General features: G+C 48.1%; 1 protein-coding gene across 1 annotated transcript in view; it reads right to left on the bottom strand.

Moving 5' to 3' along the window:
* Nucleotides 1-2,239: 2,239 nt before the first annotated feature.
* Nucleotides 2,240-26,878, bottom strand: part of COL4A1 (collagen type IV alpha 1 chain) — a 151,914-nt gene continuing 127,275 nt past the window's right edge. The window contains exons 31-52 of the mRNA XM_057533226.1: nt 26,756-26,869; nt 25,929-26,096; nt 25,721-25,810; nt 24,728-24,880; nt 24,078-24,176; nt 23,877-23,966; nt 22,435-22,574; nt 21,872-21,998; nt 21,697-21,777; nt 21,139-21,237; nt 19,980-20,030; nt 18,632-18,817; nt 17,890-18,023; nt 16,753-16,825; nt 15,902-15,973; nt 14,736-14,864; nt 13,643-13,741; nt 12,527-12,739; nt 11,469-11,646; nt 7,771-7,885; nt 5,473-5,645; nt 2,240-3,646 (exon numbers count right to left, since the gene is read on the bottom strand). Coding sequence (XP_057389209.1) covers nt 3,565-3,646; nt 5,473-5,645; nt 7,771-7,885; nt 11,469-11,646; nt 12,527-12,739; nt 13,643-13,741; nt 14,736-14,864; nt 15,902-15,973; nt 16,753-16,825; nt 17,890-18,023; nt 18,632-18,817; nt 19,980-20,030; nt 21,139-21,237; nt 21,697-21,777; nt 21,872-21,998; nt 22,435-22,574; nt 23,877-23,966; nt 24,078-24,176; nt 24,728-24,880; nt 25,721-25,810; nt 25,929-26,096; nt 26,756-26,869 — 2,666 coding nt within the window. The 3' untranslated portion in view covers nt 2,240-3,564. The remainder of the gene's footprint in view (nt 3,647-5,472; nt 5,646-7,770; nt 7,886-11,468; nt 11,647-12,526; nt 12,740-13,642; nt 13,742-14,735; nt 14,865-15,901; nt 15,974-16,752; nt 16,826-17,889; nt 18,024-18,631; nt 18,818-19,979; nt 20,031-21,138; nt 21,238-21,696; nt 21,778-21,871; nt 21,999-22,434; nt 22,575-23,876; nt 23,967-24,077; nt 24,177-24,727; nt 24,881-25,720; nt 25,811-25,928; nt 26,097-26,755; nt 26,870-26,878) is intronic.

Raw genomic sequence — 26,878 nt, 5'->3', positions numbered from 1 at the left:
CAGGGGAGCTCACGCAGGCGCTTGCTCAGGAAGTACAAGTGGGGCGTTAATGAGAGGAAACACTCCGCACTCAGAGGCTGGGGATGGTTCAGAGCCTCCAGAAGCAACCTCTCTAGGCACCGCCACACGAGGGGAGAGGCGCCCCCCTGCAGGCGATGCAGGGGAGACGCAGGCTGCCAGCAAACCCAGGAGAGCCCTGCATTGGGGTGACCCGTCCCCCTGCGCACAGGAGCTGGTCCCCTGCAGGGAAGCCGGTCTCTCCGGCGTTCGCCAGCTGCTAAAGCAAACTTATCTCCAGACTGTGCTAGGAAATTGTTTCCCTGTCCCAAGGGCTGCATTTTCAAATTGGGGAACAAACGTTAAGCTTTAAACAAATCAGTTACAAACAAACGTGAGATGCCCTGAGTACCAGGGAAACTGTGACCTTGAGATGGGTGGCCCAGAGGCTGCGGGTCGGGTGGGGAGCTCGGGTAGCTGCCCCTCTCCATCCCACCTCGCCAGGGCCGGTGTAGAGGTGTAAGGACAGCCCAGAGGAAAAGGTCCCGGAGTCAGCGTCACTCCACGACCTGTTCTGAGAAGGGCTGGCTGGGAGGCGGGCGACCTGGCGGGTAATGCCGAGGCTGTAAATGGAACTAAGGCTGCTTCTGTATCATTTCAAAGCGGGGAGAGGCCCTCGCTAGTGGCAGGAGGAGAAAGCTCTTTCAAGCAGCATCGTGAACAGTGGGGCGTAGACAGGAAAATTCATTTTCAGAAAAAATAGGCTGGTGAAACATTTCTCTCGATGTCTTAAAGGGAACAGTCTCACGTCTCTGGTGCGATCGGGGTGTGGTTTGGAAGTGGGAGAAGGGCAGACTTGAAATCTTGAAGATCACTGCAAACTTGGTCTCCTTCAGAGCCCTAATTATTACGTATTTCCTGTGTATACATCTTACCTTGTAAGGAGACATGGGTTTTACTACGTCTCCTCCAGAGGGGTCAGAAGAGTGCCTGAAGAAGCAAGGGCATGCTGAATAAATGCCTGATTATTACCTTCTCAGTGTGCGTCATTTCCTTCTATCAAACCAACAGGGAGACTGAGGGGAATCAGACAAATATAACTAAAATGATGCAAAGGGTAGGGCACTTCTTATGACACGACTTGTAAACATCTTAAGTCTGGAAAGCTGAAGAGGACAAGAACTCTGGAGTATGATTTTAACAAGATCCCATATACTCAAAAGTGACCCTGGGGGACACCTTTTAATACTGCAGAGCTATCATCTCAGATCTAATCAAACTAAATGCTTTTTTTTTTTTTTTTGCATTGTACAAATTAAGTTTATGGAAACTTCTCATGCAAGTCAAAAGGAGGCCGAACACAGATGTATCCTCAGAATGATTGAGAGGAAGGTGTGACAGGAAGATGAGGAGAGAGGGGAAAGGACCCCCTTGCACTCTTCTGAGGAGGGTCTGTGTGCTGACACCGCCTGCCGGCAGCCTGGATGCATGAACGATTCCCCGGGCCCGCAGCTCCTTGTGCACGTTTCTCACTTAATCTTATCTCTCACTTAATCGTCTTCAAGGCAACTCTCATGATCCCCATTTGTAACCCAACCATCAACCCCACCCCCTGCCTACTGTAAAACTATAGTTTTCAAATCTATAACCTCATTTGACACACCTGACAAGTGACAGGTTTCTTCCGCAATAATTTTTTTAACAGAAAATTTCTTAAGGGCTTGATATTCATTTTCATTTATCCTGTACCTCACCTGGTATCTGGAAAATGGGAAGCACACAGTATATGAATGACGAAGAGGTGGATGGATGGAAGGATGGATGGATGGATGGATGAATGGATGGGTGGATGAATGGATAGATGGAAGGATGGATGGATGGAAAGATGAATGGATGGAAGGATGGATGGATAGATGGATGGCTGGATAGATGGATGGAAGGATGAATGGATGGGTGGATGGATGGATGGGTGGATGGATGGATGGGTGGATGGATGGATGGATGAGGGCTGCCTGGATGGACAGATGGGAGGGAAGGGGGGAGGGATGAAAGAGAAGACCATATTTTTTTTCTTTGTAGTAATTTCTGTAAATTACACCCAGTCTGAGACTCTCATCTGGAAGAACTACAAAATAAATATGATCTAAATTTGCAAAGCTTACAAATTTATTAGTGGCTTGTGCAGTAACTTTTCCTTTGATGTTTCTGTGGCAAAACTAGCAACAAATTAATAAAAGCTTAATTTTTATACAAATAGTTTTATTACAAATTTGAATTTTTAAGAAATACACATTTAAAGAAATTACACAAAAGGCCTTAGTAGTCTTAAAAACGTTTTGGAGACTTTTAGTAAAATGTCGTTTCAGGCATAGTGGTCCAATTCTGCTCTCCTGCAATCCATCCGCTCCCCTGCTGAAGTCTGAACACAACTCACGAAAAACCAAGGAAGCCGCCTGAATGTACTTACAGGTAAAAATACTGATATTCTGCTTCGACAGAGTTACTTCTCACACCAGGCTGAAGGATGAGGAGTACTCATAAAATGAAGGCCTTTTAAGTTTGTTGCTTTTGAAGTCAAGTCATTCAGTTTGTGATTAGTGTTTAAAACCCTGAAGATATTTCATAACAGAATAAAAACAAGAAGCTCAAAGTACATGTTTTCCTGTAATAGACACCATATCCGTGAAGCCGGGTTTGGTTTTGGCAACACACAATTTTTGGTTTGGAGGTGAACAATGAAAACTGGTGTTTCACATTCAATACCCTAGTGTTTAAAAATCTCTGTTAAAGGACAACACAGGCTTTTAAAGGAAGAAACTATGTAAGCTTTATTTTAACAGTGGAAATGAAACTACAACTTGACCTGCCTAATTGCTGACATCTATATAAATTACTAAAATATATATATATTTCATTTCTGCCTACTTTGGGGACCATCTTTATTCCACAGGAAATCCGTGACTTCTGCAAAAGCAGCTGCATAGTACCACACAGAGCAGAAAGACCGAAATTTTTCTTTGGTGGGGCGGTCGGAAGACAGGGCTACTAGGCCCCCTTCCTTCCCTTTGGAGGTTCCAACCATCGGCTTTACACGACTATTATTTGTACAGACCAAGGGACCTGAACTTTGAAACAGTTAGACAGTGATATCAACAGACGTTTCACCTGGGGTGTGAAATGGATCTGTTATAATACAACAATGCAAACGGGCTTCGCCCAGGATGGAAGGTCCCACAGCCCTCCTAGCACCCTTTGGTTTTCTGATGGGTCTCACTTCACACATCAGTGCACTGAACTGTAGAACAGACATATGTTTTATTTCATCAGCAGTGCCATTTGGGACTTCACTACAGGCAGCTTATCGTGGTCTTGGATTCTCCTTCAGCAAGTAGAGGCCAACGAAGCAGGGTGTGTTAGTTATGCAGATTCCTATCAGGCACCTTACAGTTTTCATACTGCACAGTGAGGTACACAGGATATATTTCTAGAGTTCGTTGCTGTTAGAAGAAGAAGGAGGGAAGAGGGGGGAATAGCACCATGTTGTGATGTAGCTGAGGGCCGGCTTCGTTATGTTCTCCGCATGCACACTTGACAGCGACTGACATGCGTGCGCAGCTCTCCAGCCTTCAAGGTGGACGGCGTGGGCTTCCTGAAAGGCAGCACAGAAGTCAGCGTCACCGCACGGCTCAGGCCAGCTCCTCGGCCCTCCCTCCCATCAGAGACCCCCGAGGGACCAGCCTTCACCCTGCCTCTGAGCGGGTACCGCGCTGGGGGCATCCCACGGCCTCGGTTACACCTGCAAGTTATCACCTGCATCCATCCTCGGGCCAAGAGTACAGGGCGAGTGAGGGCACCGCCAGAGTCACCCACGTCTGTCTGACCCCAAAGTCTCAGCCACTCCCCACCACAGACCCTGCCTCTTCAAACTATAGGTTAACCTTTTGTTTTCTCTTCTCAACTCGATTATAAACACCCCCAGACTAGGAAGATGTTCTTCTCTGAGACACTTCACACACATCCTAAGTGCTCATTAAATCATTGCTGAATGACAGAATGAACAACAAATCTGGAATAATCAACCAGACCTCAAAATACATCCGTAACTTTTGAAAGTTGTTCACACAGGTGGTCTGATTAGAGGCCAAAGACAGGGGAAGACATTTAGTGTTCCAAATGCTTCCTTGATCCTAGGAATTCTGTTCTTTGACTATTGGAGAAGTGAAGTCTGAACTAAAACGAGTACTAATCAAATCTTATTCCAATTAAAGTAGCCATATAATAAGAGTACCTTGTCCTAAAATTGAGGTGGCTTACGTTAGCAACTTTGGTGAAAATCCTAGTGCCCCCAAATTATTTAAATTAATGGGATCTTACCTAGTTTTAAGAAGGCATTTCAGTTAATTGTACCAGGCTGCTGGTTCAGAAAAAAAGACCAGAAAACAAAAAACCCCATTGTTACCTGTTAACCCTATAATGGGCAGCCCCGGGAGCTGGTGCTCATTTCGGTAGCTAATGGGCAAATTGTATCTGGAGGGTTGACGTCAAGTTCCCAGGTGCCTAGAAAGTCTCGTGTGAGCTACTAGAAAGGCACCTGGTAGTTTTTTGAGGCTTAGAAATTTACGAGTAGTGAGCGCGCTGCTTCACCTTTGTGATCTAAGCTGGAAAGAGACAGGGTCATAGCAGAGGCCCACAGAATTCTCTCCGAAAAGGTAAAGACTATCTCCAGGGCCGAGAAGCACTTATTCGGGGGACTGAACAGTAGGTACTTGTTCAGCCCCATCGGCGCCCGGCGTCCGCACCAGCAGGGCTGCAGCTGGTACTAAGTACCGGGCAGAGGCCTCATTACGTGTTCCCATCCGGTACAAACTGGGCCCCGCTCCAAACTAACTTCAAGGTCAACGGCCACTTGGGACCGTTGTTTTAAAGGTGAAATTTTGGTAATGGAAACGAAAGAAAAGGTTCTCCGTACCCATTTCGGCGGCATCTGTGCTGAAATTAATTTTCATGCGCAGGCCTGAAAAACGGTCACTGATAACTCGCAATATGTACATCCAATCCAGCATTATAAACACCATGAAAACCAAGGCTATTCACTTTCTCTCTCCCTGCTGGTTAAAGGTACAATGTTTTAAAATGCTCTGTTTGCAGATTTTAGCCGTCTTAATGACGTTGCCATGGATTCATCTTGAAAAACTGAAAACTGAACTTTTTTCTTTCATGGCTCTTCAGTAATGAACGAATGAAGCCTGTCACCTAAGCTCTGCCTTTGAACATGGTTTCGATTATCTGCCCACGTAGAACAGAACCAAATATCTGTTCCTATCCTATCCTATCCTATCCGTGGAAGAAGCCTTCCTAAGGATTGCTGTAGAACCATCTTTGGGACTTTGCACCAGAGCACGTGTATGGACCATGGAAGACTGAGAATAAAAGCCACCGGGGGTGGGGGGGAGGGGGGCGAGGGGGGCACTTTACTTGAACATCTGGTTTCTTTCTATCGTGGCAAGCCAAAAGCTGTAAGCGTTTGCATAGTAATTGCAAGTCCCGCGGCCGTGGCACTCGATGAAGGGGGCGCTTCTGAACTCTTCCAGACAGGACCCAGGGGAGGCCAGGGCTTGGCCAGAACCTTCGGCTCCGGCGCTGGTGTGCTGTGGGGAAACAGGAGCCGTGAGCCAGAGGTGCGTGCCCGCCCGCCCCGATGGGCTTCCCGGGCCCCGGGGATGAGCCGGGGTGCTCCCTCCCGGAAAGCCGCCCCCTCTGTCCCCCGAGGCCACCAGGGAACACACTGGCAGCCACACGGCCCCACGGCCTCACGCCGGGCGCACCCAGTGCCAGGAGTCTGCTGGCCGCTCCTCCCAGGGATGGGAGGTGACTGGTCCAGCTTCACCAGCATTTCAACAAACGCTGTCCTCACTGTTTTCTTCTTGGAACACTGAAACCTCTTCTAACTTGGGGCGTGAGATGACAGCCAAAATGTGCAGAGGATGCTGGGACCAACTGATGGCAGACATCAGACTTTCTAAACAAAATTATACGGGATCATCAAAATCCTTTGTTTGCTACATTAGGTAGCAAAATCCTTTATTATTTGCTACATTAGGTAGCAAAACCCTTTATTCGCTACATCCTTTATTTGCTACATTATCCATTTTCTTTTCTTTAAGAAGAGAAAACTTAAACAAGAGAAAGAGGGAAAAGAAAGCTACTATGGTAACTGTTTGTTCAGCTGGGTTGAAGTAGGCTCACATGTCCTCAGAAACCAAGACATAAAGTGAATGACGTACAAATGGAAGATATGGCAAAACCTCTATAGGACGGCTATTACGGACATAAGAAAAGTGAACTGTGGAATTTTAGAGCCATAAGGGACCTCTGAGGACAAAGCTAACGCCCTTGATTCCCAGATGAGGACCCCAGGATCCCAAAACATTCCAGATCACACTTCCCAGGCAAAGCTGAGATGGGAACAGGCCTCTGGAGGCTGCCAGATCCGAGCCCCTCCGCTTCACCACAAAGCCCCCCGGCTCGGCAGTGATGGGATGCCTGTTCTCCAGGACCTCATCATTTTGATTTGCTCTTGGTTTTGAGAAATGATGGGCAATCGTGGTTCAGATCTTTGTATGACACCAGGACAAGGGACGGGGAAGTGACAGGTGCTTTCCTCCGTTCTTTACTCCTTGGATCAAGGGCCTCTTCTGTCAAACTGAGACTCCATCTAGTATTTCTTATATTATGGAGTCGAAAGTCCAATCTGCCTCTGAGTCAAAGTTGTATGCTTACATCATTGCGCGTATGTTGATTTCTCTACACCACAGTTCTAACCTTTTCAGTTTTCTTGATAAAGTAGTCGCCATGCAGTATTTAGAATTATCAAAACGACTTGCTAAATTTTGTTGTTGCAATTGTTTGGACCTGCTGAAGAGGCTAAATGCAGGCTCCTCAACCCAGGAAACCTCACCACCCGACTGGTGAGAATCCAACATACAAGCGTTCGAAGAACTGCTTTCCTGGCAACTTCTACACTTGGAATAACTTACAGCAGAAAAAAACAGTTAAGAGGCCACTTTCCCCGTCAATCAAATAACAAGGCTAATGATGATTTGGGGGTCAAAGGTACGTACGACCTGGCCACACCTGGGAGTGTGAAGATGGGACCGGGCTTACAGTGGTGACGTGGGAAATGTTTGTGGAGGATCGTTTACCGGGAGTGATTCCAGTGTAACCTGATCGTCCAAGTTCAGAGCTTCTGTGTTTTCAATCAGGACTTTAAACTGAGGCAATAAAATAAGAAGCTACAACGGGATCTCAGAAGGGTGCTGTGTTTCCTGTTCTCATTGGCTTTTGGGAGGAAGGGAGCATCGGGGGTCTGGCATCTGGGGCAGCTGGGCGGTAGGAGAGCAGACTCATGTGGGAGGGGTGTGGACCATCGGGCCCCTGACACCGGCCAGTGCCCCCCACCTCTTCCTGACTCTAGCTTCTGCTTTGGGGCTTGCAAGCGTTTTAGTAAATGTGTACCCACCATGGGCGCGCCCTCCTCTCCCCCCAGGGAGGCGCTGACTCGGAATCTCATCAGGTCACCCAGCTACCTAGTCCCAGCCACTCCGTGGACGAGGAGGGCTCTGGGCGGGCGCTGGACCCCCTGCTGTCCTCTCCCAGGGGAGCAGGCCAGGCTCCTGGGGATGCTTTGCAGGGGGTCCCAGGAGCGAGGGGAAAGAGGTGGGGTGACTGTGGGCCGCTCTTTGGGGGAAATACGGAGTTTCCCCAAATACTTACCATCACAAAGGAGTAGCCAATCCACAGCGAGGACCAGCCGCTGGGGCACTGCGGGATCTGGATGGTCTGGCTGTGCACGGCCATGACCATGGCCGGCGCCTCACACACGGTGCACCTGGAAGGCACGGAGCAGAGGCGCTCAGCGCAGCCGAGGGAGGCCCCACCTGCTCACCCCCTTCCCCGTTATCTGTGTTCCGTCTCGTCACGCCATCTTTCCGACCCAATGATGTGTTTCATCAAACAGACCAGGTGTCCCCTGCTTGGACTCTGAGGATTAGGGTCTTGTCATTGGTTTGATAAGCCTGCCTCAGTATTAAAACATTAAACTCAAAACCAGACCCAACACTTGTCATTTAACCATCTACTCTGTAGCAGGAAGGAAACCGGAAGGCCAGGTTGTAAGAGGGACCATCTCCTGAGGCGCTGGGGCTGCAGGAGACTTTTGTGTTCCCCTCTGTGTATTTCAGTGCCTTCCAGTATTTCAGCAATGAGTGTGGATTTCAGCAAACACAATGAATGCTCAAGAAGAAGGAGATGGTGCAATCCAAGGGCTACCACTTCCGGAACACGGCGATTTGTTTTAAGCCCTGAATCATCTTCAATGTAAGAAGAACATTTAGTGAATTACAGTAACTAAGACAGATTAAAAAAAACCCAGGGCTGGCTGTCCACGTGAGCCTCTTCCGGAGACTCTTTCCAGACCTGGAACCGACAGACCAGTGAGGGGGCCCCTGCCCCAGGCCGCACTGGATGCCCCCCAAGCCAGGCTGGCTCGTGCTCAGCCGCTGGGACTGCACCCAAGAATAAATGACAGCAACACACCATGTTCCGACTCGGACCTGCTCTACTCAGCGACCCTTTGATGGTGGGATGACGTTTTGTTGAAAAAAAAAAATTTAAGCATCAGCAGTAAAATAATTATATTCAAGTCACAAACGGAACAGAGCGCTAACAATGCTGATAAATGACTGTAAATGGCGTTAATAATTACACCCAGTTATGCGGGAACATTTGCATGAAAGTGGATTAGGAGTGGGAAGAGGGCCGAAATGAGTCGTTCGGTTTTCCGTGGGGGTGTGTGTGTGTGTGTGCGCGCGCGCTATTTTCTATTTTATTCACACAAATGCAGATGAATTAAAGGGCTCAGCTGAACAACAGTGACTGAAATTGGCCTTCTACATCTGCCACCATCTGCCTGCCAGACACAGGAGCAGACATAGAGCACAGAGGAAAGTGCTTCATGTCAGGCTCTCTCTGGGCTGGCGGGTTCAAGCCGCTGCAGAGACGTGGTCTGGACCCTGTCCGATGGGTGCTAGGGGACAGGGAATCACAGATTTAACGAGCCACGAGGTCCCTTAAAATCCATACACTCTCATTCCCCATATTACCTATGACAATATGAGACCACAGTTAGTTGTGTCTAAAGGCAGAATTAGAACACAGTCTTCAATCTAGAACAATTAAACAGTCCGTAGTTTTTGATGATTCATGTCTGCAGAGAGTCGGAAAGTGCTTAGAAAATTTTGTCAGGATGACAGCAGAAAAGTTGCTACTTTTTCTGCTTAAGAGGAAGGATTCTGTAATTAACTCTTTCTAAAATTAAGCTTTAGGACGTCCCCAAAAGGGAGACCTCAGAAGGAACCTGTGAGTCCTGAGAAGTCGTTAGAAACCACTAAGTTAAAGTAACCGTGGGACCTGGGCACTCCGAGACCCAGAGGAATGGGCAGCGTTACTACAAAAGGGGATGTGAGATGTGTGTGCTTTCGGAGCAGTGACTTAAAGGATGTGACTTCTCAGGTCACATCAGACACCGTGCATCTGTGGGTCAGTTAACAGGGAGACGTGAAAACCCCGAAATGGGCAGCGCTGGGGCGTTTAAACAACTCATGGTAACGGGTCTACAGAGAAAAGCAAGTCTCAGACTTGAGGCTTCTCCTGGACCTGTTTCTGGAATGTCCTAAACGCATCCCAGAGCCCTGTGTCCCAACCAAATCAAGGTCAATGTCAATTTTATCAAGATGGTAATTAGGAGACAAAAACGAATAATCATTTTCTACCTGTTGTCCAAGGAAAGCTAAACAAAAACACAAAGGTGGTTAGTGGTTAGTTTCTGTTCTTGTGCACCCAGCGTGGTTCTGAGCAAGAAAAGTCAACACAGATCGGCCCACAGGGACCCCTGACACATGGGAAGGACTTCTGTGTTTTGAGAGGTGCCTCTCTGGAAGTTACCAATGACTTTTCCCATTTTAAGACCCATGAGATAAGTTTTCTTACAGCTCAAAAGAAAAATCTAAGAAAGCTGTCAGGAGATATTTTGAGGTACGGGCATCAAAAACCTGATTTTTCCAATAGGCATCTCCCAGCCTTTCTGGTCCAGGTCTATGCGGTACATTCTTTTAACAAGACTGTTCTGTGAGGACCGGCCTTCCACACTCTGGAGCTACAGACCCCGTTAAGTACCAGTCCGAAGTAGGTGGTGACCATCCAGCGACGGGTGGGCACCACAGGGGGCGCTGGGCTGCTCCAAGCACCCCCCCGCCCCCCTCCCCTCTGACTCCAGACACCTCTCAGCCCACATCACTCGTCTTTCTTCCTATTCAAAAGCTGTTACTTCTCTAAAGGAAACATAGAAAAGCTTCCGTTCTTTCTCACTCTCACTTTCCTAAGGAAAACCTGTCCCGCCTTGCCATTCTTTTCATCCTTTACTCTCTTTGCATGTAAAAGTAAAATTAGAGACTAGCTTCTCAGTCAAACAAGTTCATACCTTTGCCACTTTTCTATTGCTTCTGAGTATAGTTAAGGAAGCAACTTTTAATTAGAAGGAAAGAGGCAAAAGTAGGAAAATCGTGTACTTTTCGGTCACAATCATTTCAATTTCCCATTTTATTTCCTACCAAGAAGACTCTTGGGGACCTGAAAACATACCCCAGACATTAATTAGTGTGGAAAGCACTTAATTTGGGAAGTCGCTCAAACACATGCAATCTCAGTGGGTACAATATCACCTCAAGAGTGCAAAAACTGGTGGGGTGGAAGAGAATGAGAAAAATCTTAGGATGTACACATGTTAATGTACACGATACATCAGTATAATCTCTTATATATAAAGCACAGACATACAGTATGCCCGTGGTGTCATAATTTCTTGGGGACCGCCTCACACCCACAGTTAAGTGCCACTGAACTGTACACTTAAAAATGGTTAAGATGGTAAATTTTATGCTATGTGTTATGTTAGTTTATGTTATTGTTTTACTACAATTAAAAAATAAAAATGTTTAAAAAGTTTCTTCGGGGTGATTCCAAAAAATATATCTTAAAAGACTCCTTAGGGAGATAATTATTTAAGAAAGAAAAAAGCTGCAAAGCTGTTCTGAAGTTTGCCGGGGACGCCAGCGACACTGCTTGGTTCATGGCAGGGAAGGCAGTCACCCCGGTGAGTCACGCAAGGTAACACGTCTTGTTCCAAAGCTGGGCCTTATCTCACCAAGGGTTTGCACTAAAATTTTTTTAAGAAGATAACTTGACTTTTACATCCAATTATTTGTATGGCTGATTTCTGTTACAAAACTCAGGTATCACAATTAGTAAACGGAATGGCAATGGGGAAAATGGAAAAACACAAGAATAATCTCTGCCCTGACTGTGAGCTGCTTTTCCTCGTCAACTGTATGTGTGCTCCGATGGGCTGGACTCACCTGCTGATGAAGGGCCTGATGCCCTCCCCAGTGATGGGAGCCATGGACATGGGCATAGGCTCCGGGGTGGACAGCCAGTACGAGTAATCATTTCGGGAGGCGAAGTTGCAGACATTGTTGATGTTACAGAAGAGGAAGGGCATCGTGCTGAACTTGCGCAGACAGCTGCCCGCCGTGCCTGGGGACGCAGGGAGAAGACATTGCTTACCATTCGCAGTCTGCCTCGACACAGAATGCAAGAGAGCTAGCTAATAAAGACATCTATCCTACACGTCCGCTAAGGTGGAAATAAAAATGTTTGCCAATTACAGAAGGAAGGAAATAAATGTACCAAACAGACTAGTATGATTGGAAATGAGCATTAAATTCAATGGAAAGTGATCCAGGCCAAAGGGAAACCATCAAGAATTAGCAGGATGAACAGAAACAAAGCAGTTCATCAGTAGAGAGAGACCTTTCCCTGCAACTGAATTCTAGAAGGAACTTAACAGCTAGTAACTCACAGGACCGCGTCTTTCATGAAATACAGATCCGTCTTTCTATATGTTTGCAACCTCAGTGAAAGTTAGAGGTGTATAACATTAAAACATAATTCGGTGGAGCAGATCCGGAGACGACTAAGAAAATGACAACAAACACACAACCCTCTATTGATCTAAACTAATAGAAGGACAGAGGAATTTTGGACAGGATAACGTGGACATTTTTTAAAAGAGCAACAGTAAAGCTGCTCTATTTTATGACTATGAATGCAAACTGTTAAGTGTGTACTCCAGATATCTTGATCCTACTTGATAATTTGAAGAAGAGGTCAAAAGTTTTATTAATTTAAAATTTTCAAAGAGTCAGCCTTTATGTCTGCCTGGCTTCCCATTGGTAATATGGCGGCTGTTGGTAAGGATGGCCCACTTGGTAAGGATGGAGGGAAACAGGACTCTTTTCCTTGACTAGGTCTTGGTGACGCTCCGAACCGCAGGACCGGAGCGGGAACACAGCCCAGCACCCCCCAGCGCTGGACACGCGACGCGGAATGAACACACCATCTGTAGATGCCTCACCCAAGTCCTGGCCGTGCGCCCGCTCGTTGCCTTGTACGTAGAGCAGAGAGTACCCATGGTAGAGGATTTTGGTCCCAGGAGGACACTGGGGGTCGTCTGTTGTCTGACTGTGCCTGGTCACGAGGAAGCCGTGATCAACAGACGGGGTGCCTGGGGGACCCATGGATCCCGGCAACCCATCAGGGCCGGGTGGACCCGGGAAGCCTCTTGGACCTGAAAGACAGCAGAGAAATTCGCTTCCTCAGTTACAGACAGGCGAGACTCAGTACAACCACCCCCTCCCTCACGCTACCTCAGCTTCTCCTCTCTGCATCCCACCTGGAGATGTTTTATAAGCACGGTGCTTGGTGCAAAGCAGAAGCTCATAAACCCAGTCCAATGAATAAATGAAATACGTGAAGATACAAATACGTGAATAAAGGAAGTAAATGGCATGACTCCATGCATGTATTCATACAGAACTTGGGAGCTCCTCTGCGGGAGGATTATTACAGGATGATTAAAACAACCATCTTTTAAGGTAGCTTCCCAGCCTTAGTGGCCCAAAGCCAGCGTATGGAATCAAGGGTGGAAGGAAGCTCCCGTGTAGGGTGTCCTCCTGTCCCCCTGGGCGACCACGCTGCCTGCAAGATGTTCACAGGCCTCCTGCTGGGCTGGGCCCTCTGTCTACTTAGTTGCACCCTCGGCCTTTGGCATCCCAGCCACGATGGGACCTCTGAGGTCCTGCTTCTTGGGAAGCAGATCAACTTTAGTCCACGCCAGTCAGTGGCCTTCTGGCCAACACGGCACAATCATCCGCTCCCCTTGCCCTTTGCTGAAATGGAGTGTCTGAGCTGCAGACTCTTAGGAAACCAGATAGGGCCATCCTTAGCGGCCTTCTTTCAATAACGTCTGGGAGACACTGAGCTTTGATCAACATCTGTCTCCCTACACAGAAAAGAATGATGACAACCCTTAGCTCCTCTGTAAGATCCTGTTTCTCCTAAGAAACAGACTTCTACGGAAATCTTTCAAGAAACACTTCCTTTCGCAGGTTTCCATATGCCTGGGCCTAAGGCTTCTAATCCGAAGATGCAGATAGAGGGTAGTGAGGCTGGGACAGCACAGCAAACCTACCAGGAGGTCCAAAGGGTCCTGTCTCTCCTTTCTGGCCGGGGGCCCCATCAAACCCGGGAATACCTGGCGGCCCAGGTAAGCCCACAGATCCTGTCACACCTAAAGAGAGGAGAAAAAATTCATGATCCGGTTGTAGAGAGCAATAAATACGCTGTATCTTTTTCTTCCCTTTTGAAATGTCTTCTTTGGCCCCCTGAGAGGGAAGCACAGGGCCTCGGACTACAGGTGGGAAAGCTTTCCCAGAAAGCCAGAAGGTTAACACACACTCTGCAGACCGACACCCACACGGGGTGTGCCTCATCTCGGAATTCGGGGTTCTCCCCGGCTTCTTGCTGTTATTCTTGTTATTGTTTGGCACACAGTTTGGGGAAAGGCAGTCACATGGGGGTAGGGAGAGATCTGATGCATTTTCATTTTCTCAGTTGTTTCCCCCCTCTCGGCCACGTTCTGGTGTCTCAGATAATGTTTAGGCACCGGGTTTACTAACGTGGGTAGTTTTTTTGTTTTCATGTGTACGGTTTATTCCTAGGTGGTTAAAACAAGTTTTCATGGATGCTACCTTTCTACTCTAAATGTTTTCATTCGTCTTTATCTTCCATCCCCACTCCTCAGCAATAGCTTTTGAAGTAAGGAGTGTGTAGCCCCAATAAGCAGAAAGATTCTAGCTTAAGGTGTCCGGGAACCACAGGGACTTGCACAGATCCTGGCCACTTGGGCAGAGCTTTTGGGCCGCCGTGGAGAACACCAATCCCTACAATTCTGGATTGCTATTTCCTGCAGTCCCCTACCTCCTGGCCGGGAGAGATGCTTTTCCCATTCCTTTGCCCATGTTTTTCTAAGTGAACATAGATGTGCTGAGTTGTGTGCTGCCCTAGCTTTTCTTGGATTTCTTTTTCTGACCTTGTTAGGCCTCTTCAGAAAGTTCACATGGTTTTGACATACACTGAAGGAAGGTAAGAAAGTCATCTTCAAATACGTGTTTACACAGTCACTGCCCAGAGGCTGTTGTGAGACATGCGGGTGAAGAGGAAACCCCGCCCGGGCCAGCTCCCTCCCGCCTCCACAGCCCTCTGCACAGCGCGGTTATTCCTACCTTGTTGTCCTTTGGGGCCTGGAGGTCCCTGAAGCCCTTTCAGACCTGCGGGGCCCTCAGGACCAGGGAGCCCTGGCTCCCCTTTGATGATGTCGTATGGACCCGGGGGGCCCGGGGGGCCAGGAAGACCTGTGGGAATCAGGGCGGCCACTGGTCAATTTCACTGTCCACATTCAGGGCAGAAACAGCTTCTGACATGAAACCCAATCAAACGCAGTGCTTCTCAAAAGTAGAATCACGATCAAAAACACAAGGGACCAGATCCTCACGACGAGACACACGGGTATCTGCGCATCTCTATTTTCTAACCTAAAATCCTGAATCCTCGGGACTGGAACAGACCTCGGGGTCACCAGTGTCAAATGTCCACTCAGATCTGGAGGCCTTGATGGACCCCTGACCCAAGGGGAAGCTCATCCCTCTCAGGGAACCACCTCTCACGTGGGGAGCTCCAACAGGTGAAATCAGGACTTTTTTCTCGTATGTATCTGAAATCTGCCTTACTGCACACCAGAACCACCGGTCTTAATCTTTTAATGATGAATAAACGTAAACTCCTTCTGCTCGACGGGTCCTGAAGTACACAGAGCAGCCACGTGAAGTTGGGGGCCTCGGGTCTACCGCAGCCTCCCTCTCCTCCGTTCTCTCGCTCCTCCCACGTTTCCCCATTTATTTTCTCCCCGAATAACCCAGTTCTCAGTGCATGCTGGTTGCTCACTCCCTCTCTTGAAACACGGTCTTGAAAACTAAACACAGCCCTCGAAATAAGCTCTGACCCACAGAGACCAGGATGGGATGCAGACTCCCTCAGACCACTTCCTTCTAAGACCAGCTGTGTCCTCGGAGCCACTCGGCACGTCTGGCTCCCCGTGGAGAAGCCAAGGCAGCCCCTTTCTTAGAAAGAACTCCATACTGTCCAGCCACGGTTTGTTCAGCCTGCAAGATGGATTTCGTTCCTGATTTTTCTGAGGGCTCTGCCCTCAGAGCCTGTGAGATTTTGTCTCTCACCCCTTTCCACTGGATTTATCTCAGGCACAGATTTAACAAACTTGACTTTCAGGACAAGTCATTGGTAAAAATGTCAACTAGATAAGCCAAATATAGGAACCCGGCCAAGTGGCCAAAGAATTTTCAACTGCTGTTTTCTAATGACCAAATTCTCTTACCTTTAGTTCCAGGGAAACCTTGGTCTCCTTGGTCACCTTTAACTCCCTGAAGGCCAGGGAGGCCTTTCTGCCCTGGAGGAAAGTAAAACACTGTCTTTGCACAGAATTCCAAACGATAACCGTGTGTGTGTGAATACACACAGTATATACATATATGCACATACATGTACACATATGCTTATGTGTACATATACACACCTACATATACACGTATAATACACACGTATAATGCACACATACACACACACAGAGTGAACACATTTCCAAATTATGCACGTGGAAGAAAAGAACATTACTTGTAGTCAGCTATGTAAAACTTTTGATGAAACTTTTCTTTCTAAAACCCAGAAGTCACATTTTTCCAAACATGCAGCAAACCATAAAACGGTCACAACCAGTGGAAGGGCACGTGATTCTGTTTTTGGTCACGATCTGGTTCACACGTGTCCCCAGCTAGACCACAAGATGCCTGCAAGCTGAGACCTTGTTGTAGTCGCCTTTCATTCATGTGTACCTGATGCTGCAGTAAAAAAGTCAAAGTGCCTGGAAGCTGGTAGGCACCCAATAACTATTTGCTTCAAACATTAAAAAATTAATGAATGGCCCAAATCCATGACTCCTCATTGAGAGGCAAACGATCCACGGATTCTTAGCAGGAAAATCAGAATGTCTTTATGCTGCTACGCATGGGATTCTACAAACGGGGCGCCACCCAGAAATGGCATTTTAATTTGAAGAGAACGGGACCTGGTACTGCAACCACGCTAGGTCTATCAACAGGAAAGCACCAGGGGCTGGGGCTCTGGTGGCAGGTAAACGTGTCTTCAAGCGGCATCTCCCTTATGTCTTACCTTGAAACCCTGGAACTCCTGGAGGTCCCATATCACCCTTAGCACCTGTAGCTCCTGGAGAGCCACCGACCCCCTAGACACACAAAGAGAACGTCAGTCGGGAACGGCTCAGGAGACAGAGGTCCCTCAAGCAACTGGTAGTCAGGGAGCTGGGAACAGCCCCTCCATGTTCTGAAGTAGCTCTGTGAACAAATGTTGCCTTGTGGTTGCTTAAAGATGTAAAAAGAATGACAAAACCTCTGTGTGTGCCTAAATTAGGGAGCTGGAAATTGCAACAACTTGCTTCAGTCACTCTGTCCCTTCTGCTTGTCCGTCTGTGTGGTAAATTCCAGGAGCAGGTGTAAATCTTACATCCCACTGTCCCCACCCCATAGCATGATGCCATGAACAGAGTTGAAACTCCCTAAACATTTGTCATGGCAACATCTCAATCTATCAACACCAAAGAAGCTTTCTGGATGACTTTACTCCCAATACTCAACCACAGTGATTTTTCTTTAAAATTAGCTTCGCATCTTGTCTTAAAAGTGCTTTTAAATATGGGGAAAAAACATTAAAAATACCAAAGAAGGATTATTTTCCTTTATAATACAGTGATATTTTTGTATTTAAAAAAATATTATCTTAATTTCTAGATATTTCAACATAGTTGTTCCTTTCTCAGTATATAAAAAGTTGTATTGTTTCTTTGCTTTACCTTATTTTAAAAAGTGCCATAAGCAAAATAACATGCACAAATTATATCTATATATGTTTACATATAATGCACATATGTATACATAGAGATAGACACTGAATGGCACTAGGAACGGGGATATATTTCTATGTTACTGAGGCTTTCTTTTTGCATCATTTGTATATAGATTTTTAAACCCAGGCATTGAACTATAATCTCCAGTAGTATAACGTTTCACTTTTGATGGTTTGTGTAAAACTAGATTGTAAAAAATTTTGTAATAGTTGCCTACCATGATGCCAGTAAAGATGGCTGATTACTTACTTGCCAGAGAGAAGGGGCTGATTCAGGGAGGATCTGGGAGTGTAACACACATGTAACACACATGAATACACACATACACACACAAGTATTATCTTATGATCCTTTTCAAAAACAAAACCTGCCAAGGGACAACTCACCGGCATGCCCTGGAATCCTGGGTCTCCCTTGGGCCCTGGAGCCCCAGGAGTGCCCGGCCAGCCTGGGTTTCCCTTGTCACCTTTCAGCCCATCAAGCCCAGGGAGCCCTGGAGGCCCCATGGGTCCCGGAAGCCCTAATGGGAGACACAGAAGCCACACGTTTGAGGTCAGAGGGTGGTTTTATGTATAAGTGTCACTGGGCTGTGGTCGTCACCACTGCCACCCAACTGTCCCCAACTGTATACAACAACATCATATTAAGCAGCATGAGCCCTGAAGACATCCAGGCAGGTCCTAGAAGGAAGAATCTCCTCGACGGGCAGTAAACGCCGATATAAACACCGCAGTCTCAGAGTCAAGTGCCCTGCGGCCGCTGTGCTCAGGGGTGGCCGTGCCGTAGGGCAACCACCTGTTCATGGGGGAACAGGTGTGACAGAAGGTCGTGCTGGTTTTAAACAACCAGCCACACATGGCATTTGTGCTCCAGTCCTTTTCAGCAATGGCCTTCTCCCTCTCCCTAATTTCTTGTTCCTTGAAAGAAAGAGCACGAGAAAAGCACTGACCCAATGGAGGCCCAGGTAAAAGGGGCCCAATGTCTTAAGCGGTTTCAATGGTAATAAATGTTGCAAACTTCTAAATAAAAAGGTCATTTGAGAATTTAATTATTCCAGTTTCTTTGATACTTGGGTATGTTTGTGCCTCTGTTTCAGTCCCAGCTCTGAACCTGGTGATACACCCTTACCTGGCAGGCCAGGTTGTCCCTGTGGGCCCCGGTCTCCTTTGCGCCCCTCCACCGCGTGGCCCGGAGTGCCTGGCAATCCCGGCTGTCCCTGTGGCCCCGGAGGACCCATGAATCCTTGTTCTCCTTTGGATCCAGGAATTCCTGGGCTCCCAGCTAAGCCTGGGAAACCCACGTCGCCCTTTGAACCTAAACAGTAAAGACAGTTTGAGATCACGATGAAATGCAGGGAAGAAGAGAAACCCAGTGCACCAAAGAGGAGGGAGGGGCTTCCAGAAGGGCCCAGGAGGACACTGGAACTGGTGCCCTTCTCTCTCCTTTTTATTAAATAACGTGCCAGACTCCCGCCATGGCCCACCTGAAGAAGAGAAAGCTTGGGGTACAAAGAAACTGCGACCATTCTTTACACTTTTTAAAGGAGGTGTTCTATGGCAAAGGCATTTGAATATATGTGTAGACAAGCCTGCAAGGTACGGCATTGCTGAAATTAAGGGCTTGTTCTACCAACAGGTGAATGAATAAACAAACTGTGTTACAGCTACACCATGGAACACGACCCAGCAAGAAAAAGGAATAAACTATTGACACAACGAACAGCACAGGTGACTCAAATTCATTATGCTGAGCGAATGAAGTCAGGTGAAAACGTACATGCTGTAGGATTCCATGAATTTAAAATTCTAGAAAATACAAGCTAATCTACAGTGCCAGAAAGCAGACCAATGGTTGCTTGGGGTGCAGGTCGGGGTGGGGACAGAAAGGAGCAGAGGGGGGGTGACAAGGCAGCCCAGGAAACTTTTGGGGTGACGATGCATTCACTGCCTTGAATGTGCTGATACTTTCATGGGTGTGTACATATATCAAGATTTATCAAATTGTACACTTCAAATATATGCAATTTATTAGATGTCAGTGATACCTCAATAAAGCTGTTTTAAAAAAATGTTTTTAAGTGAGAGCTTGTAGCAAAAAAAACTGCAGGTTTAGTTTTAAACATATTACCCCAAACTTGCCAACAAAATGACAAAATTCTAGGATTGTTTCAAGGTTATTAAGAAAAAATAAGAAGGAAAGGAAACAGGGCCACCACCTAGAAGGATCGTTGGGCCCTCCTTGGGATTTACTGCCGCTTCCCCCCCCCCCCCCACTTCACAAGGCTATGAATCCAAAACACAGCACGCCACACAGTGGTTTGCCATGAGCCCGTACAAAGTGTCAATTCGACTGTCCCAGACCCATAATCTACCATCGATGTCCACGTGCTTCCTTGTATCTGCTCGCCCTGCTCTGCCGGTGCCACGTGTATCAGCAGTTAGTTGAAAAGGAAGAACATATTTAGCAAATGTGTTACCTTTCTCTCCTTTGGCCCCTGGAAACCCTGGGAATCCTCTTCCGGGTAGACCTACAAGATAAAGGTAAGAAGTCACGTTTATCTCTCCTAAAACAGCCGAGCTGCAGGAACAGCACAAAGCAATATCCACTCTTTGCACCAATACCATATACCATTTGTGAAACACAGAGAAATTAGTTCGTTGCACTTTGCAAGTAAAATTATATTACTACAGTTGTTCTAAGATACCCTTGACTGGATATGTATATAATTTAGTACATTTTCCCAAGTACCTTTGAGCCCAGAACCATAACAGCATTTAGTAGAAATGATCTGTACAGACGGGTACTTATTTCCCATTACTGTCTGGAGACTCACAAATTGGCTTTTCTCAGATGACTATCCAACTAACAGCTATTCTCAAAGGCAGTGCACAGAGCCAGTGATATCTGGGGCAGCAGACACCAGGGAGCCCACAAATGCGAGTAAAGTGTGTAAGGGAAGATTCAAAGGGGGGAAGTAGGTGTGGAGGCATTTCTTATGAATTATTTTTATAGGAAAATGAATGTACATAATCTGAACATAAGGCTCATCGAATGAAAGAAATGAACTTTAGAAAGAGACCAGCAGCCGTGGATCCCCCGCATGCTCCTCCCCGGCACTATTCCCCTCCCTCCATCCCCCTGACTGAGGGCAACCTATTCCAAATTGTTTGTGTGTCACCCTCTTGCTATACACGAATATTATTACGTATGTGATTGTCATCATCGGAGCTCGCAGCTCACACTTTTGCCCAGGTTGCTGTGCCCCCATCAGTAACAGGAGCAGATTCTGGGGACTGCGAATATTCCCAGGACCATTCCTCTAAAGGGGGAAAGGCCAGGCAGAGAAGGCAGTGGTCTGGGCTTTCTACGGTGCCTCCTTCACTCACCAGTGAGAGCTCAGGCCATTTCAAGGGTAGATGCCCATAAGTATTTGTGGAATAAATGAACATCCCCTTTCCCCTTTTCTCATCCAATCCTGCCCCACTTGCCCACATCGTTGCTTAAATAGCTGTAAGGATGTAACTTACACCCAGCTTACACCCAGCTCCGGTCACTTAGCATGGAATGTAGTCTCCGGGAGACGTTTACTCCAGAGCAGAGTCTCATTCTGAAAGGGAAATGGGAGCCCAACATACCTGGTTCACCCTTATCTCCTGCCGACCCTGGGAATCCATCACTGCCGGGCTCCCCTTTCTGGCCGGCCGGGCCCGTGGGACCAGGCTTCCCAGGAAGACCTCAAAGAGAAAGGTCAGATCGGTCAGGCATGGAACCTATCACGGCACCCTGATCTGCATGTAAAATGCACCAATCCTGACATTCTTCCAGGGAGCTGTCCCTCCCACCCCCTAGCATGCCCAGCTTCCCCGAGGTTACTCCTGACACCCCTTCAGAAGGGACCCTCATGCGGCAGCAATGCCACTGCACAGTGACCCCCTAAAGCTGGTGAGAGTGGAGAGAAAGGACATCCATCTACCATGCCGAACAGGAAAGGTTTCTAGACCCAATTGGAACTAGCTGTAAAACCAGTTCTAGGTCTAACTGGTGGAAAGACCCTAGAAGTCCCCCTAGACTCAGTTTGTTCATCTGGAAATGGAGGTGTGAGCCCAGCTGGTCATCCAGAGGTCACCCAGCCTTGATGTCCCTTGGCCTCTTCTCCACAAGCCCCCATCTGTGTCCTAAAAAGTGGTCTCTACCTGCTTCTCCTTTGATGCCAGGGAAGCCATCCAATCCCGGGAGGCCTTTGTCACCTTTTTCTCCAGGCAACCCAGGGCTTCCTACAGAAAAACCAAAACACCAGAAATCCCATGACTGTGAGTTTCTCTTTGCCATCCTTGAACCCCAAGCTCAGGAGGAGGCCAGCTCACTTACCTGGATAGCCAACACTCCCTGGTGAGCCTTTGGGGCCCGGAGACCCGGGCATCCCTGGAATCCCACTGCTTCCTTTCTCTCCCTTCTCTCCAGGGCTTCCTGGAAAACCTGCTACCCCTTGGTCTCCCTGTGGGTGGAAATCGGGCCCATTAATGTTATATCTGTCCTTGGACATGTGTCTGGAGGTGCTTTCTGTATACATGTGAGTGCAATGACTATCGCATGGCAGAATTCCACTTCCAGCTTTCTAAGGGGAGAATCAAAGGCCTCTGAAAATGGAGGAAAAACTAGAACCAGAGCAAAAGAGCAGCTGCCTGTTCTGCTCCTCGTGTTCCTTCTCCATTTCTCCCCGTGATAACTTGCTACCCAAGCTCCCAGCACGTCTCGGCTCCTCCTTGGGGACACAGGCCATGAATAGAAGGGGGAGGCAGGGAGACTTAAAATCAACTGGAGAAACCGTTCTGTGTTATGATTCATTTACTGTGTGGAGACGCTCAGTAAACGTTCCTCCAAAGCCTTTCTGCGGGGATGGGTGGGAGGGGCTTCCGCGGGGATGCTGTTACCTTTTCCCCGGGCCGTCCTGGAATCCCAATGCCAGGCAGACCCGCCTGCCCTTTCTCTCCTTTTGTTCCCTTTTCTCCAGGTGAGCCAGGGATGCCCTGCAGGCCAGGGAGGCCAGGCACACCTTTTTCTCCAGGTATTCCTAGAAACACACACAATTGAAACAGAACGTGTGCTTAGCAGGTGCTAATGTTAAAAATAGGAAAGCGCTTCAACTGCCAGCCAAGAATGAGACGGAAGAACACGTATCCCCTCATTTCTCAAGTTGTAAGTGATCCAGGCAGGCGCCAGCCACCCAGACCACATTAGGACCACGCCAGGAAACGTTGCTCCTGTCTTTTAAAGACAATCACGTTACAAAGGGAGAAAAAAATACATTAACCGCTTAGCATGCTTCCTTTCCCAACAGCATTAAACATGGCTTCTGTGTCCTTCGTTCCGTAGTCAAATCTCATTATCCGAATGAATCAGAGGGGGCGAGAGGCAGGCCATGGAGAGTAAAAGCATACCTGCTTCCAGGATGGACGTGGGCAGTCAAACTAATTGATAAATAGGTGCCAGGGGAAGCAGGCTTATGCCTGACGCTGTAACTGACCCTCTGCGGCTGTTGGCTTGGTTGTCAGGGGCAGCTGTGAGTCGGTGACAATGTTATTGTAAGGAGAACTTGGATATTAAATTGCAGCCAAGGCCTGGGAGATTACTGCAACAAAGGGAACCCTGGTTGTTTTACTGCAACCAGCATCTGCCTAGCAGACTGAATGACAGGCCCAAGGGATGTGTTGCAAAAAGAATTTAAGAAGCCTTACTGCAGCCGCTGGGTGTCTGTATCTCAAGCAAAGTGACAACGCGCCTCGCAGAGACTTGGGAGGAGTGAGGGGGACAGGCTGGCCGCCCTGACTTCCTGCTCCAGGCGAGTGCTAAGAAGCAGTAGCACCTGCACCATCCGGGGCCTGAGCCTTCCAGCTGCTGCCTCCGCTCTGGTCGCGGCCACCACCGCAAACGCTGATGGCAAAGCCTGGGAGGCCAGCTCAGGACCGGGGCAGAGGAGCCCAGGGGATTCTTCTGGGCTAATGCCAAAGGGCTTTACAGGCATGAGCTTCTTGTGCTGACACAACTGAATGGAGAATTAATCACCTCCTCGATGGATCCAAGTAGACGGATCACTTGGAGGTAACTGAAAGTTCACAGTACACAGCCCGTGTTTTATTTTATTAAACTGTGACGGGTTTTGTTTGTTTGCTTGTTTAATCAATGGCCAGAAGGTCAACCAAATGCCACCATCCTTAGGCAAGAGATCACACAGAATTGAGGATGCGAGTTTGTGTCAAAGACACATCTCCCTGGATTACATCCTCCGTGAAGTGGGTCTCACCTGCAGACTCGTCCCACAAGCACCACATGTGCAAGCACTGGAAAGAAAACTCCTTTCCTAAACCCCACATACCTGGCAGGCCCATTCCACCAACCGATCCTTTGGGTCCAGGAAGTCCCGGAGCACCTGGGGTCCCACTTATGCCCGGATCACCTTTAGGTCCTAGAATCATAAAGAGAAAAACCCAACAGGTCAAAGCCCATGAAAACTGCCAGGTAACCTCTCCCCACACGAGCCCCTGCCGAGCTGGCGACCTTGAACTCCCTTCCATACCTGGCTGCCCAGGTTGTCCTGCCTGACCGTCCTTTCCAGGCACTCCTGGGGTTCCAGGATCTCCCCGGGATCCTTTATCACCAGTTGGGCCGGTTTGTCCTGCACGACACACACACAAAAATAGTGACAACCACGTCTGCTTAAAATAAGACAAACTGTAGAAACACAGGTTGGTCTGACATCACGTGTGAAAAACTGAATAACTCGGGCTTCCCTGGTGGCGCAGTGGTTGAGAATCTGCCTGCTAATGCAGGGGACACGGGTTCGAGCCCTGGTCTGGGAAGATCCCACATGCCACGGAGCAGCTGGGCCCGTGAGCCACAATTGCTGAGCCTGCGCGTCTGGAGCCTGTGCCCCGCGACGGGAGGGGCCGCGATAGAGAAAGGCCCGCGCACCGCGATGAAGAGCGGTCCCCGCACCGCGATGAAGAGTGGCCCCCGCTTGCCGCAACTGGAGAAAGCCCTCGCACGAACCGAAGACCCAACACAGCCAAAAATAATAAATAAATAAATAAATAAATAAAAAAATAAATAAATAAAAAATAAAGTGAATAATAACACTGCCAATAAAAAAAAAAAAAAAAAAAAAAAACTGAATAACTCGTTAGACACCCTCTCCCCCCTCCGAAGGTAAACTGTCCTCCGCGTTACCTTTGTCTCCTTGGTCTCCCTTCTGGCCCTTCATGCTGCCCATGTCCACTTTATCCATGGAGCCCGGCTTGCCAGGAAGACCCACATCTCCTTTATCACCCTTGAAGCCAGGGTCTCCCCTGGGTCCCGAGGTGCCCGGGAAGCCGTGGTCCCCTGTAGAAGGAAGAGGAGGCACCGAGTGACACGTGGCCAAGGGCCCCCAAGGCAGTGGCAAGTGTGGTGTTCTTTCTGGCCAGTAGAAGCAACTGATAAACAACCTATAAAGAACAAATAGTCTGTCCAAAAATGGCATTAAATGGCGAGTGTCCGAGTTACCCAGAAGAATGTGACAGCAGGGAAATGAACAATAAAGCCATTTTCTAGAATTCATTATTTGCTAATAATGCCAACATATGAGACTTCACTTATTAGTTTAAATAATTTATATTTTCTCTCCTTCTTAAATACCTTCACGACGCCTGTTCACAGTAGCCCCTCATTCTATACGAAAGAACAGAATTTTCCTGTTCAACTAAAGAAATGACCATTTTTACGTCTCACATTTAAAGTCAATTTCTTTTTTAAAAACAGTATTTGAAAAAAAAAAAAACAGTATTTGAACCAACTTCAAATATCAAGATAAGAAATAAAAAGTAAGACTTGTAAACTTCCCCTGTTTGCTAATTTGATTCCAAAGACTCAGTTGCTGTGACTGAATCTTCGAATGACTAAAAATACCACCATTTCTCAAAACAAAACAGAAAAAACAAAAACTCTACTATGCCAACAAGGAAACCCGAAAACCTGTCTTCTCTCTGATTTTTTGGCAGGGCACAGCCCTTAATCCCCACGATGCATGAGCGTCTCCTGGAAGAGGGGGTCTTCCGGACCCTTGCTTGATCTTCTTTCCCAGGTCTCTTGAAATGAACTATGATCTACGACTCTTGGAGAATTTCCCACAAGGCATCGGGACACAGACATGAGATGGGCTTTTCCGGAGTCACGGCTCCCTACCTTTTTCACCCGGCAATCCTGGCACACCCGCTGGTCCTGGCGAGCCGGGCTGCCCGGGGGTCCCCATGACGCCCATCTCTCCCTTGGAACCTGTGGCCGGATGGAAGGACCGTGAACGCTGATGGCAGATGCCGAGCGAGGGTCGTGAACAAGACCAGGTGAGGCGTCTCCCCAGCATCCACTTGGGTGGAGTTCACAGGTCATTTACCTGGGAACCCGGGCTGTCCAGGTGTGCCCTGCTGTCCAGGGAGACCAGGCAGCCCCGACTGTCCCGTCAGGCCGGGGAGCCCCTGCAGCCCTTTGTCTCCTTTGGGGCCCGGCATGTCCAGGCCTGGGAATCCGGGGAAGCCCTTCTCTCCTTTCACTCCAGGGGGGCCTGAGGTGGGGAAGAGAAGGGGGGCGTCAGCAGGATCGACAGGGTGTCCTGCAGCGTCCTGTACCCTGTTTAACCATTACTTTCTGCAGAAGGTGTGTAGCCGTGCCCACGTCGGGGGTAGAGGAGAATGGCTTCCAGCTTCTCAGATAGTGCTGTTTGGGGCCATCGGTGGGCAAATAACATCCCAAGACAAAGCCCCGCCTGCCTGCCGTGAGCCGTCAGCAATTCCCACCCAGGCCCCTCCGCACTATTCAGACCTAAGCCCAGCTTCTCCATGGTGTCTCTCCCTGACTGTCCTGCCCTGGTCTAGCCCCGCCCCCCCGTCTCACTTCTAGAATGATTATTAAAGGCAAAGGTAGCTTCCAGACAGGAACTCATTTTGTTTAAGTTACCTACAACTTACTAAACCTCCTATGGAAAGATAAGATAGAGATACCGATCCTTCTAAATTAAATGTAAAAGGTAAGTAATATACAATATAGAGGGGAGGTGTCTTTGGCATCTAAACCAAGTTCAGAGGGAGGTAAAGAAAGGTGTCTGTGACCTTACGTGTAAGCAAACAACCAAACCTATAGCCACAGAATAGAACTGACTTTTCCCCCTTTTAGTCACAGATTATGCGTTAGGGAAGGGAACATGCTGGAAGAACGTGGTATCACCTGATGACCCTGGGGGTCCCTGTCCTCCAGGGGGTCCCATAGCTCCAGGAGGGCCTATTCCGGGGACTCCAGAAGCTCCTTTGGGACCTTGCAATCCAGGAGGTCCCGGGTCACCTGGATGGG

The sequence above is a fragment of the Balaenoptera acutorostrata genome, chromosome 18 (assembly GCF_949987535.1).
Source record: "Balaenoptera acutorostrata chromosome 18, mBalAcu1.1, whole genome shotgun sequence".
NCBI lineage: Eukaryota > Metazoa > Chordata > Mammalia > Artiodactyla > Balaenopteridae > Balaenoptera > Balaenoptera acutorostrata.
The sequence above is the reverse complement of the archived record's forward strand: the minus strand, read 5'-3'. Positions and strand labels throughout refer to the sequence as shown.